A 14,934-nucleotide genomic window follows, 5' to 3' on the forward strand; every position below is an offset into this window, starting at 1 on the left:
CTTTAGACTAGTTGAGTATCTGGAGATTCAGCATTCGTGGGTTCGATTACAGGCTCAAAATGGCCAGAAACAAAGACCTTTCTTCTGAAACTCATCAGTCTATTCTTGTTCTGAGAAATGAAGGCTATTCCATGCCAGAAATTGCCAAGAAACTGAAGATCTCGTACAACGCTGTGTACTAGTCCCTTCACAGAACAGCGCAAACTGGCCCTAACCAGAATAGAAAGATGAGTGGGAGGCCCCGGTGCACACCTGATCAAGAGGACAAGTACATTAGAGTGTCTAGTTTAAGAAACAGATGCTTCACAAGTCCTCAACTGGCAGCTTCTTTAAATAGTACCCGCAAAACACCAGTCTCAACGTTAACAGTGAAGAAGCGACTCCAAGATGCTGGCCCTCTAGGCAGAGTTGCAAAGAAAAAGCCATATCTCAGACTGGCCAATACAAATAAAAGATTAAGATGAGCAAAAGAACACAGACACTGGACAGAGGAAGGTTGGAAAAAAGTGTTATGGACAGATGAATCTAAGTTTGGGCTGTTCGGATCACAAAGAAGAACATTCGTGAGATGCAGAAAAAAAATTAAGATGCTGGAAGAATGATTGACGCCATCAAGCAAGCATGCTGGAGGCAAGGTGATGGTCTGGGAGTGTTTTGGTGGCGGTAAAGTGGGAGATTTGTACAGGGTAAAAGGGATCTTGAAAAAGGAAGGCGATCACTCCATTTTGCAACACCACGCCATACCGTGTGGACAGTGCTTAATTGGAGCCAATTTCCTCTTACAACAGGACAATGGCCCAAAGCACAGCTCCAAACTATGCAAGAACTATTTAGGGAAGAAGCAGTCAGCTGGTATTCTGTCTATAATGGAGTGGCCAGCACAGTCACCGGATCTCAAATCTATTGAGCTGTTGTGGGAGCAGCTTGATCGTATGGTACATAAAAAGTGCCCATCAAGCCAATCCAACTTGTGGGAGGTGCTTCAGGAAGCATGGGGTGACATCTCTTCAGAGTACCTCAACAAATTGACAACTAGAATGCCAATGATCTGCATTGCTGTAATTGCTGCAAATTGAGGATTCTTTGACGAAAGCAAAGTTTGAAGGACAAAATTATGATTTCAATTAAAAATCATTATTTATAACCTTGTCAACGTCTTGACTATATTTCCTATTCATTTTTCAACTAATTTCATTTATGTTTTCATGGAAAACAAGGACATTTCTATGTGACCCCAAACGTTTGAATGGTAGTATATCCAGTCAAAAGTTTGGACACACCTAGTCATTCAAGGGTTTTTGTTTATTTTTCTACATACATTGTTTATTTTTCTACGTAGAATAATAGTGGATATCAAAACTATGAAATAACACATATGGATACATGTAGTAACCAAAAAAGTGTTAAACAAATCAAAATGTACAGTACTTTATACATTTGAGATTCTTCAAAGTAGCCCCCCTTTGCCTTAATGACAGCTTTGCACGCTCTTGGTATTCTCTCAACCAGCTTCACCTGGAATACTTTTCCAACAGTCTTGAAGGAGTTCCCAAATATGTTGAGCACTTGTTGGCTGCTTTCCTTCACTCTGCAGTCCAATTCATCCCAAACCATCTCAATTGGATTGAGGTCGGGTGATTATGGATGCCAGGTTATCTGATGCAGCATTCCATCACTCTCCTTCTTGGTCAAAGGCCCTTACACAGCCGAGAGGTGTTGGGTCATTGTCCTGTTGAAAAACAAATGATAGTCCCACTAAGCGCAAACCAGATGGGATGGAGTATCACTGCAGAATGCTGTGGTAGCCATGCTGGTTAAGTGTGCCTTGAATTCTAAATAAATCACTGACAGTGTCAGCAGCAAAGCACCTCCACACCATCACACCTCCTCCATGCTTCATGGTGGGAATCACACATGCGGAGATCATCCGTTCACCTACTCTGCGTCTCACAAAGACAAGCCAGTTGGAACCAAAAATCTAAAATGTGGATTTATCAGACCAAAGGATAGATTTCCACCGGTCTAATGTCCACTGCTCGTGTTTCTTGGTCTCTTTTTCTTATTGGTGTCCTTTAGTAGTGGTTTCTTTGCTGCAATTCGACCATGAAGGCCTGATTCACACCGTCTCCTCTGAACAGTTGATGTTGAGATGTGTCTATTACTTGAACTCTGTGAAGCATTTATTTGGGCTGCAATTTCTTAGGCTGGTAACTCTAATGAACTTATCCTCTGCAACAGAGGTAACTCTGGGTCTTCCTTTCCTGTGGCTGTCCTCATGAGAGCCAGTTTCATCATAGAGCTTGATGGTTTTTGCAACTGCACTTGAAGAAAGTTCTTGACATCTTTCGGATTGACTGACCTTCGTTTCTCTTTGCTTATTTTAGATGTTCTTGCCATAATATGGACTTGGCTTTTTACCAAATAGGGCTATCTCTGTATACCACCCCTACCTTGTCACAACACAACTGATTGGCTCAAACGCATTAAGAAGGAAAGAAATTCCACCAATGTACTTTTAACAAGGCACACCTGTCAATTGAAATCCATTCCAGGTGACTTCCTCATGGAGCTGGTTGAGAAAATGCCAAGAGTGTGCAAAACTGTCATCAAGGCAAAAGGTGTCTACTTAGAAGAATCTTAAATAGAAAATATATTTTGATTTGTTTAACACTTTAACACTTTTTGGTGACAAAATGATTCCATATGTGTTATTTCAAAGTTTTGATGTCTTCACTATTATTCTACAATGTAGAAAATAGAAACCATTGAATGAGTGGGTGTGTCCAAACTTTTGACTGGTACTGTACATACAGTGCATTCGGAAAATATTCAGACCCCTTGACATTTTCTACATTTTTTACGTTACAGCCTTATTCTAAAATGGAAGAAATTGTTTTTTTCCTTCATCAATCTACACATAATACCCCAAAGCAAGTTTTTAGAAATGTTTTCAAATGTATGAAATGAAAAAAAAAATGGAAATATCACATTTACATAAATAACTTTACTCAGTACTTTGTTGAAGCACCTTTGGTAGCGATTACAGCACTGAGTCTTCTTGGGTACAACACTACAAGCTTGGTACACCTGTATTTGGGGGAGTTTCTCCCATTCTTCCCTGCAGATCCTCTCAAGCTCTGTCAGAGTCGATGTGGAGCGTCGCTGCACAGTTAATTTCAGGTCTCTCTAGAGATGTTTGATCGGGTTCAAGTCCGGGCACTGGCTGGACCACTCAATGACATTCAGAGACTTGTCCCGAAGCCACTCCTGCGTTGTCTTGGCTGTGTGCTTGGGGTCGTTGTCCTGTTGTAAGGTGAACCCAGTCTGAGGTCCTGAGTGCTCTAGAGCAGGTTTTCATCAAGGATCTGTCTGTACTTAGCTCCGTTCATCTTTGCCTCGATCCTGACTAAGTCTCCCAGTCCCTGCTGCTGAAAAACATCCCCACAGCATGATGCTGCCACCACCATGCTTCACCGTAAGGATGGTGCCAGGATTCCTCCAGACGTGATGCTTGGCATTCAGGCCAAAGTGTTCAATCTTGGTTTCATCAGACCAGAGAATATTGTTTCTCATCGCGTGAGAAACAATGGCAAACTTTTGGCAAACTCAAAGTGGGCTGTCATGTGCCTTTTTACTGAGAAGTGGCCCCTCTACCATAAAGTCCTGATTGGTGGAGTGCTGCAGAGATGGTTGTCCTTCTGGAAGGTTCTCCCATCTCCACAGAGGAACTCTAAAGCTTTGTCAGAGTGACCATCAGGATTTTGGTCACCTCCCTGACCAAGGCCCTTCTCCCCCGATTGCTCAGTTTGGCTGAGCAGCCAGCTCTAGGAAGAATCTTGGTGGTTCCAAACTTCTTCCATTTAGGAATGATGGAGGACAGTGTATTCTTTGGGACCTTCAATGCTGCAGAAATATTTTGGTACCCTTCCCCAGATCTGTGCCTCGACAAATTTCTAAAAACCTGTTTTCGCTTTGTCATTATGGGGTGTAGATTGTTGAGGCAATTTGGTTGTATTTAATACATTTTAGAATAAGGCTGTAACGTAACATGTGGAACATTCTGGGGGGTCTGAATACTTTCCGAATGCACTGTACATGTTTCCTGGTTTCCTCAGGTTCAAGGCTAAGCTGTGGCTGTGTGAGGCCCATCCTCTGTCCCTAGCGGAGCAGGTGGCACCCATCATTGACCTCATGGCCATCTCCAATGCTCTCTTCGCCAAGCTCAGGGATTTCATTACCCTGCGACTGCCACCTGGCTTCCCTGTCAAGATCGGTGAGAGAGTAGAGTACACTCCTGTAACCGGATAGTCTGCATCCTAAAGAGCTAGCACATCATGGTAGTTAAAGTGGAGAGAAACCGGGAGTGGGGGATTATCAAAAGTAGACTAGTGGTGTAAAGTACTTAAGTAAAAATACTTTAAAGTACTACTTAATTCATTTTTGGGGGTATCTGTACTTTACTATTTACATTTTTGACAACTTTTGCTTTTACTTCACTACATTTCTAAAGATAATAATGTACTTTTTACTCCATACATTTTCCCTGACACCCAAAAGTACTCCTACATGTTTAGGAAAGGGGTCCAATCCACAAACTTATCAAAAGGACATCCCGGTTCATTCCTACTGTTTCTGATCTGGCTCATTTGCTAAACACAAATGCGTAATTTCTAAATGATGTCTGAGAGTTGGAGTGTGCCCCTGGCTATTCGTCAATAGCTATTCTTGTTTGGTTAATATAAGGAATGTGATTTATACTTTTACATTTTACTCTTAAATGTATTTTAGGAATGACATTTACTTTTGATACTTAAGTATATTTAAAACCAAATACTTTTCGACTTTAACTCAAGTAGTTTTTTCCTGGGTGACTTACTCTTTTACTTAAAGCATTTTGTATTAAGGTATCTTTACTTTTACTCAAGTATGACAATTGAATGCCTTTTCCACCACTGAAGCAGACCCACCTGTCCTTATGCCATGTTGGACATTCTGGCTACTCCTTAAATTCATTCAGATGCTGCCTCAAATATGGTTAATTGGGATATGCCAAAATGTGGTCATTTGAGCTCTTAACATGTTTGGAAGACTTACACCTATTGCACATGAATTATGAATCCAGTGATAATCGTAAATCCTAAACATCTCTGTCACTGTCTCTGTCATCTCTTCATCTTCTCAGAAATTCCCATCTATCACATCCTGAATGCCCGGATCACCTTTGGGAACCTGAATGGGTGTGAGGAGGGGTCGGTGACAGGGCCGGGCAGGGTGGAGGGGGAGGTGGATGGACAGAAGGACAGCAGCCCCAGGACTGACACAGACACCCCCTCCCCAGGCAGTGACTCTTCTAGTGTCTCCAGCTCCAGCTCCACAAGTGAGAAACACACACATGGACACATACACACAGACACTCACACACTCACATTCACACTCACACTCACACTCACACTCACACTCACACTCACACTCACACACACACCCACACACACAATCCATATTTACTCTACAATTAGGGCCAGGAGTGTTTCCCAATCTTATGACTTGACCAGGACAAAGTTATTTTTCTTTTAATCTAAGAAAATTCAAGAATGACCCATAACATCCCATCACTCCTGTCCTGTGTCTCTCCTCCATGCAGCGTCGTGTCGTGGAGGGGAGATCCCCCCATGTGTGTTCGAGCCCCCTCAGGGTTACACTGTGCTGGGAGGCAACCAGAGGGACAACAACATGCGTGGTGATGAGGAGGAGGATCTGCTGCAGTTTGCCATCCAACAGAGTCTGCTGGAGGCTGGCTCGGAGTACGACCAGGTCAGACTCACTCTGGCCCCTCATAGGGATAACTGCCATCTCAAAACCTGGCTCGTCTCCATTAAAGAACACAAAGGAAAATGGAAATGAGTGTCCAGGTTGTCCCTACACGTTTCGTTTGTTTCCTGCCACTTGGTGCCTAATGAACACAAAGTATGGTATGATGGTAGTCCTCTTCATTCCTCAGTGGAACATAAGGCATCGTATGGTTGTTTTGTAACCTTAACTCTGAAGTAATACTGTATTTTGGGGGCTCATTCGGGATGTTAATCAACTACATGCACATTGTATTAGTAGTGTGTACAGTTGTGCAAAGAGCTACAAATTCCATATGCACTGTAAAGACTTGTGTACGTCTGTTCTAATCCGCTAGCTAGACAAACAGCTGACTCAGTATCCTAGGGCATAATCCAGTGTCAACACTGAGATTGAAACATGGAAATGACAAGAAAGTTTGGTGAGTCTTCTGGTTGACTTGGACTATCTCTCTGACTCTGTCTGTCGACTTCCTGGTCTGTGTATAGGTGACTATCTGGGAGGCGCTGACCAACAGCAAGCCCAGCACACGTACTCTTCCCTGTGACCCCAGTCGCCTGCAAAGGTCTGTACTTTCTCCGCACTCGACTCGCTACCCTTCTCAGCCTTTGTTTGCTAAAGCCTTGGCTCGTCCTTCTCCAGCACACTGGAGGCCAGGGAGCTTCCTGGCTGCGTTCACAGCACACAATGTCACTGTTGACTCACTCCCAGTCATGCACACACTGTTGTCTTTGTCTGCATTCCCTGCACCTCATACAGTAGATACACTCTGAGTGACTGGCCCCCACTGATATACAGTAACTCTGCCTCTCTCCTGTATGCCCTCTCTGGGAACAATACACTGCATGTTACATAAGCTCAAACTAGAACAATTCAGTGTGTGTGTGTGTGTGTGTGTGTGTGTGTGTGTGTGTGTGTGTGTGTGTGTGTGTGTGTGTGTGTGTGTGCATAACACATGACAACCCCTCTTTCCTACTCAAATTATGTCCTGTCAAAATGAATCTAGGTCCACCATATTTTTCAACCATTTCCACTGTCACTGTCAATTCCTCTATTCTCCTTACACAATAACCAGGTTTCCAACCTCATTGTCTCCAACCCACCCACCCGCACTCTTCCTCCAGGACTCCCCAGCACAGGCCTTGCCCTCCAGCCAGCCTCTGTAACACGCCCACCAAGAAGCCCCCCACAACCTGCAGCTACGACCAGCAGCTCCGCCTGGCAATGGAAATGTCGGCGCGGGAGCAGGCAGAGGCCGAGCTACGGCGACGGCAAGAGGAGGAGGAGCTGCAGCGGATCATCCAACTGTCACTCTTGGAGAAATGAGAGCCTGATTGGCCAGATGGGCTCTAGGAGGTATGGGAGAGGAGGAGGGTGGAGGTCCAGAGAGGGTAGTCAATAAGTTCACTCTACTCCTGGCTGTGACAGCCTTGCTCCTCCGACCATCCCATATCCCCTTTCCCACTGCGCTCCTTCAATAAGAGCCTGTCTGTGTGGCACAACAGGGCTTTACAGTGCTGATACAGCTACAGTACAGACTCACTACTCTCTGGTGCCACTCTGCACTCGCTGTCAGTGCAAGTTTACAACAAGAAACAAGAAGAAACACTTTTAATGGAATGCTACATTGACCGACCACATCAGTGGTGCTAGGGTAATACAAATTGTGTTTGTGAAGGCCACTCTTTAATAAATGGTCCTGTGATTGGGGTATAGGGTTTGTGTCCACTTCACAGACCTGGGTCTTATTCATTAGGCACCAATGAAAGAAAATGTAATGAAACAGGGATGGACTACCTGAAATTGTCCAATAGAAACACTTGTTTTTGTTTACCGTTGCAAATCATTCTGCTATAGTGTGCCCTAGTGAATACTGCCCTCTGTGTGAGTGTCAGTTGGGTCAAGTGGGGTGGGATGTTGAAATACTCTGTTTCTTCCTCATTTTTAATAGATTGCTACATCCCCCCCCCCCCTAATTTGCACAAAATTGAAAGTACTGTATTTAGACTGTGGATGGACACTTGATGACTGTTAATGGTTCTAATAAGTAGAGAAATAGAATAATAACCCTATAGAGTTCATGTTAATATGATAACACTATGACAGGAGTTCATGTTAATATGATAACACTATGACAGGAGTTAATGTTAATATGATAACACTATGACAGGAGTTAATGCTAATATGATACCAGTTCGTGTTAATATGATAACACTATGACAGGAGTTAATCTTAATATGTTAATGTTATAACACTATGACAGGAGTTAATGTTAATATGTTAATATGTTAACACTATGACAGGAGTTCATGTTAACATGATAACACTATGACAGGAGTTCATGTTAACATGATAACACTATGACAGTAGTTCATGTTAATATGATAACACTATGACAGTAGTTCATGTTAACATGATAACACTATGACAGGAGTTCATGTTAACATGATAACACTATGACAGTAGTTCATGTTAATATGATAACACTATGACAGGAGTTCATGTTAACATGATAACACTATGACAGTAGTTCATGTTAATATGATAACACTATGACAGGAGTTCATGTTAACATGATAACACTATGACAGTAGTTCATGTTAATATGATAACACTATGACAGGAGTTCATGTTAATATGATAACACTATGACAGTAGTTCATGTTAATATGATAACACTATGACAGGAGTTCATGTTAACATGATAACACTATGACAGTAGTTCATGTTAATATGATAACACTATGACAGTAGTTCATGTTAATATGATAACACTATGACAGGAGTTCATGTTAACATGATAACACTATGACAGTAGTTCATGTTAATATGTTAACACTATGACAGGAGTTCATGTTAACATGATAACACTATGACAGGAGTTCATGTTAACATGATAACACTATGACAGTAGTTCATGTTAATATGATAACACTATGACAGTAGTTCATGTTAATGTGATAACACTATGACAGGAGTTAATGCTAATATGATACGAGTTCATGTTAATATGATAACACTATGACAGTAGTTCATGTTAATATGATAACACTATAACAGGAGTTCATGTTAATATGATAACACTATGACAGTAGTTCATGTTAATATGTTAATGTGTTAACCCTATGACAGGAGTTAATGTTAATATGTTAACCCTATGACAGGAGTTCATGTTAATATGTTAACCCTATGACAGGAATTCATGTTAATATGTTAACCCTATGACAGGAATTCATGTTAATATGATAACACTATGACAGTAGTTCATGTTAATGTGATAACACTATGACAAGAGTTCATGCTAATATGATATGAGTTCATGTTAATATGATAACACTATGACAGTAGTTCATGTTAATGTGATAACACTATGACAGGAGTTAATGCTAATATGATACGAGTTCATGTTAATATGATAACACTATGACAGTAGTTCATGTTAATATGATAACACTATGACAGTAGTTCATGTTAATATGATAACACTATGACAGTAGTTCATGTTCATATGTTAATATGATAACACTATGACAGGAGTTAGTGTTAATGTGTTAACACTATGACAGGAGTAAATGCTAATATGATACGAGTTCATGTTAATATGATAACACTATGACAGGAGTTAATGTTAATATGATAACACTATGACAGTAGTTCATGTTAATATGATAACACTATGACAGGAGTAAATGCTAATATGATACGAGTTCATGTTAATATGATAACACTATGACAGGAGTTAGTGTTAATGTGTTAACACTATGACAGTAGTTCATGTTAATATGATAACACTATGACAGGAGTTAGTGTTAATGTGTTAACACTATGACAGCAGTTCATGTTAATATGATAACACTATGACAGGAGTTCATGTTAATATGATAACACTATGACAGGAGTTCATGTTAATATGATAACACTATGACAGGAGTTAATGTTAATATGTTAACACTATGACAGGAGTTAGTATTAATATAATAACACTATAGAGATAATGTTAATAGGTTAACCCTATAGAGTTAATGTTAATATGTTAATGTTATAACACTATGACAGGAGTTAATGCTAATATGATACGAGTTCATGTTAATATGATAACACTATGACAGGAGTTCATGTTAATATGATAACACTGTGACAGGAGTTCATGTTAATATGATAACACTATGACAGGAGTTCATGTTAATATGATAAGCCTATGAAAGGAGTTCATGTTAATATGATATCCTTATGACAGGAGTTCATGTTAATATGATAACACTATGACAGGAGTTCATGTTAATATGTTAACACTATGACAGGAGTTAATGTTAATATGATAACACTATGTCAGGAGTTCATGTTAATATGATAGGAGTTAATGTTAATATGATAACACAGTGACAGGAGTTCATGTTAATCTGATAACACTATGACAGTAGTTCATGTTAATATGTTAATGTGATAACACTATGACAGGAGTTAATGCTAATATGATACGAGTTAATGTTAATATGATAACACTATGACAGGAGTTCATGTTAATATGATAACACTGTGACAGGAGTTCATGTTAATATGATAACACTATGACAGGAGTTCATGTTAATATGATAAGCCTATGAAAGGAGTTCATGTTAATATGATATCCTTATGACAGGAGTTCATGTTAATATGTTAACCCTATAGAGTTCATGTTAATATGTTAACCCTATAGAGTTCATGTTAATATGTTAATACTATGACAGGAGTTAGTGTTAATATGATAACACTATGACAGTAGTTGACGTTAATATGATAACACTATGACAGGAGTTCATGTTAATATGATAACACTAAATCAAATCAAATCAAATTGTATTTGTCACATACACATGGTTAGCAGATGTTAGTGCAAGTGTAGCGAAATGCTTGTGCTTCTAGTTCCGACAATGCAGTAATAACCAACAAGTAATCTAGCTAACAATAGTAGTTCATGTTAATATGATAACACTATGACAGGAGTTCATGGTGATATGATAACACTATGACAGGAGTTAATGCTAATATGTTAACCCTATAGAGTTAATGTTAATATGATAACACTATGATAGGAGTTCATGTAAATATGTTAACCCTATAGAGTTCATGTTAATATGTTAATATGATAACACTATGACAGAAGTTCATGTTAATATGTTAACCCTCTAGAGTTAATGTTAATATGATAACACTATGACAGGAGTTCATGTTAATATGTTAACCCTCTAGAGTTAATGTTAATATGATAACACTATGACAGGAGTTAATGTTAATATGATAACACTATGACAGGAGTTAATGTTAATATGATAACACTATGACAGGAGTTAATGTTAATATGATAACACTATGACAGGAGTTCATGTTAAAATGTTAACCCTCTAGAGTTAATGTTAATATGATAACACTATGACAGGAGTTCATGGTAATATGATAACACTATGACAGTAGTTCATGTTAATATGTTAACCCTCTAGAGTTAATGTTAATATGATAACACTATGACAGTAGTTCATGTTAGTAGGAGAACACTATGACAGGAGTTCATGGTGATATGATAACACTATGACAGGAGTTCATGTTAATATGTTAATATGATAACACTATGACAGGAGTTCATGTTAATATGATAGGAGTTAATGTTGATATGATAACACTATGACAGGAGTTAATGTTAATATGATAACACTATGACAGTAGTTCATGTTAATATGTTAACCCTCTAGAGTTAATGTTAATATGATAACACTATGACAGGAGTTAATGTTGATATGATAACACTATGACAGTAGTTCATGTTAATATGATAACACTATGACAGGAGTTAATGTTGATATGATAACACTATGACAGTAGTTCATGTTAATATGATAACACTATGACAGGAGTTCATGCTAATATGATAACACTATGACAGGAGTTCATGCTAATATGATAACACTATGACAGGAGTTCATGCTAATATGATAGGAGTTAATGTTAATATGATAAACCAATGTCAGAAGTTATTGTTAATATGATAACCCTATGACAGGAGACTGGTTCGTTGGCAGCTAGTCTGCTCACAGTTACAGCATCCTAAACCTTTCAATGTGTATGGCCATCATGCAGCTGCTGTTGCTCACCCTTTGGACTCCGTAGGGGCTGAAATAACCTTTTATGTGGAGCCATACTATATGGCTTCACATAAATTAATATATACTGAAGAAAAACATAAATGCACATGCAACAATTTCAAACATTTTACTGAGTTACAGTTCATATGAGGAAATCAGTTAATTGAAATATATGCATTAGGCCCTAATCTATGGATTTCACATGATTGGGAATACTGATATGCATCTGTTGCTCACAGATACCTTAACATAAAAGTAGGGGAGGGGATCAGAAAACCAGTCAGTATTTGGTGTGGCCACCATTTGCCTCATGCAGCAGGACACATCTCCTTTGCATAGAGTTGATCAAGCTGTTTATTGTGGCCTGTAGAATGTTGTCCCACTCCTCTTCAATGGCTGTGCGAAGTTGCTGGATATCGTATACGTCGATCCAGAGCATCCCAAACATGCTCAATGGGTGACATGTCTGGTGAGTATGCAGGCCATGGAAGAACTGGGACATTTTCAGCTTCCAGGAATTGTGTACAGATCCTTGCGACATGGGGCCGTGCATTATCATGCTGCAACGTGAGGTTATGGCGGCAGATGAATGGCACGACAATTGGCCTCAGGATCTCGTCATGGCATCTCTGTGCATTCGGATAAAATGCAATTGTGTTCGTTGTCTGTAGCTTATGCCTGCCCAAACCATAACCTCACCGCCACCATGGGGCACTCTGTTCACAACATTGACATCAGCAAACCGCTCGTCAACACAACGCCATACACTTCCATCTGCCCGGTACTGTTGAAACCGGGATTCATCCGTGAAGAGCACACTTCTCCAGCATGCCAGTGGCCATCGAAGGTGAGCATTTGCCTACTGAAGTCAGTTACAACCCCGAACTGCAGTCAGGTCAAGACCCTTGAGAGGATGACGAGCATGCAGGTGAGCTTCCACGAGACAGTTTCTGACAGTTTAAGCAGAAATTCTTTAGTTGTGCAAACCCAGTTTCATCAGCTGACCTGGTGGTTGGTCTCAGACGATCCCGCAGGTGAAGAAACCGGATGTGGAGGTCCTGGACTGGCTTGGTTACATGTGGTCAGCGGTTGTGAGGCCGGTTGGACGTACTGCTAAATGTTCTAAAACGACGTTGAAGGAAGCTTATGGTAGTGAAATTAACATTCAATTCTCTGGCAAGTTATCTGGTGGACATTCCTCCAGTCAGCATGTCAATTGCAAGCTCCCTCAAAACTTGTGACATATGTGTCACAAAACTGCACATTTTAGAGTGGCCTTTTATTGTCCCCAGCACAAGGTGCACCGGTGTAATGATCATGCTGTTTAGTCAGCTTCTTGATATGCCACACCTGTCAGGTGGATGGATTATCTTGGAGAAATGCTCACTAACGGATGTAAAAAAAACAAATTTGAGCAAATGGAACATTTCTGGGATCTTTTATTTAAACAGATGGCCCCAAACACTTTACATGGTGCATTTATATTTGTGTTCAGTGTAGATCCATCTTTTTTCATGGAGGTTATTACAGGGAGCACAGATATTGTAGGTTTCTGTTATCAAGGGAGAGGTGAGATATGGAGAGAATAGAGATGACACATGGGAACTGGTGGAGACCCGTTTCATGGTGAGCCTTGTGAGTTTGAAATTCTAATGAAAAAGCATCTGTACCTGATATGAATGGAGTTGTGATGTGTTTGTCTGTGTGGAGTTGTGGTATTTGTATGACATTCCAGCATAGCCTACACGTGTGTGGGTTTTCATTTCTGACCTGAGCCAAACTCTGGAGGGAGAGGGGGGGGGGGGGGGGGGGGTTTAGTACAAAAAAAATTAAATAGTACTAGAACATCAGCACAAGTTAGGAGTCTGGTTCATACTCCTATTTATTGTTTAGCTTGCCAGATTATTATTATTTTAAGTGGCTGGTTTTCACGAAGTTGGAGCTAGAGGTAATGAAACAATGTGGCGTATGTATGGAAGTCAATAAAAACATCGGTGGTATTCCCGTTTCTTTCATTAAAGGACAAATGCACAGCTTTTTAACATCAGATGACTTGTCTCCAGCACCAAACCAGTGTCTAACTTAAACATTCTGTTAAAGTTATACGATAAGAAAAAGTATTAAGAATTACTCCAGATGCCATCATAGAACAGGAAATTCAATAACATGTATAAACCAGCGCAATCTTCACTGCAGTTTATGACAACCCAGTACCTTGGCTGATCTCTGAATATACTGTACCTCGTGCCAGCGGCATACCACCCTGCATCCCACTGCTGACTTGCCTCTGAAACTAAGCAGGTTTGGTCCCTGGATGAGAGACCAGATGCTGCTCGAAGTGGTATTGGATGACCAATATGAGGCACTCTTTTGTAAAAAAAACAACATATCCCACAGCAGTGATTGGGAACATTGCCCATCATAGGTTGCTGTCTTTCAGATGTGATGTTAAATGGGTGTCCTTCTGACCCTCTATGGTCACTAAAGATCCCATGGCACTTATTGTAGGGGTGTTAACCCTGTTGTCCTGGCTAAATTCCCAATCTGACAATCATGGCCACCTAATCAACCCCAGCTTCCAACTGGCTCATTCCTGTAACTATTCCCTAGGTTGTTGCTCTAAATGAGAATGCGTTTTCAGTCAACTTACCTGTTAACAAAATGAACACAAACTGCAGTCAGATGATACCAATGATAAGTATTAATCCTAGATTACACACAGGTGCCGCCATTTAGGTACACCTGCATTGTAAAATATTTTGGAATCTATAGAAATGCATGTATTAATGTCTACATTCGTGTTTGACAAGTATATTATATTACAGACTCCTTAATACATATTTTTTAATTATATTATGTGAACTGAACATTTACAGAACCAGTCAAAAGTTACCTACTCATTCAAGGGGTTCTCTTTATTTCTACTATTTTCCACATTGTAGAATAATAGTGAAGACAAAACTATGAAATA

General features: G+C 40.0%; 1 protein-coding gene across 1 annotated transcript in view; it reads left to right on the forward strand.

Moving 5' to 3' along the window:
- The window catches only part of LOC109909727 (ankyrin repeat domain-containing protein 13B-like), a 35,586-nt gene extending 26,150 nt beyond the window's left edge, over nucleotides 1-9,436 (forward strand). Inside the window, exons 11-15 of the mRNA XM_020508742.2 lie at nucleotides 4,116-4,273; nucleotides 5,183-5,377; nucleotides 5,642-5,811; nucleotides 6,336-6,412; nucleotides 6,972-9,436. Of these exons, the coding sequence (XP_020364331.1) occupies nucleotides 4,116-4,273; nucleotides 5,183-5,377; nucleotides 5,642-5,811; nucleotides 6,336-6,412; nucleotides 6,972-7,173 (802 nt within the window). The 3' untranslated portion in view covers nucleotides 7,174-9,436. The remainder of the gene's footprint in view (nucleotides 1-4,115; nucleotides 4,274-5,182; nucleotides 5,378-5,641; nucleotides 5,812-6,335; nucleotides 6,413-6,971) is intronic.
- Nucleotides 9,437-14,934: the final 5,498 nt, after the last annotated feature.

This window comes from Oncorhynchus kisutch, linkage group LG18 (assembly GCF_002021735.2).
Source record: "Oncorhynchus kisutch isolate 150728-3 linkage group LG18, Okis_V2, whole genome shotgun sequence".
Lineage (NCBI taxonomy): Eukaryota > Metazoa > Chordata > Actinopteri > Salmoniformes > Salmonidae > Oncorhynchus > Oncorhynchus kisutch.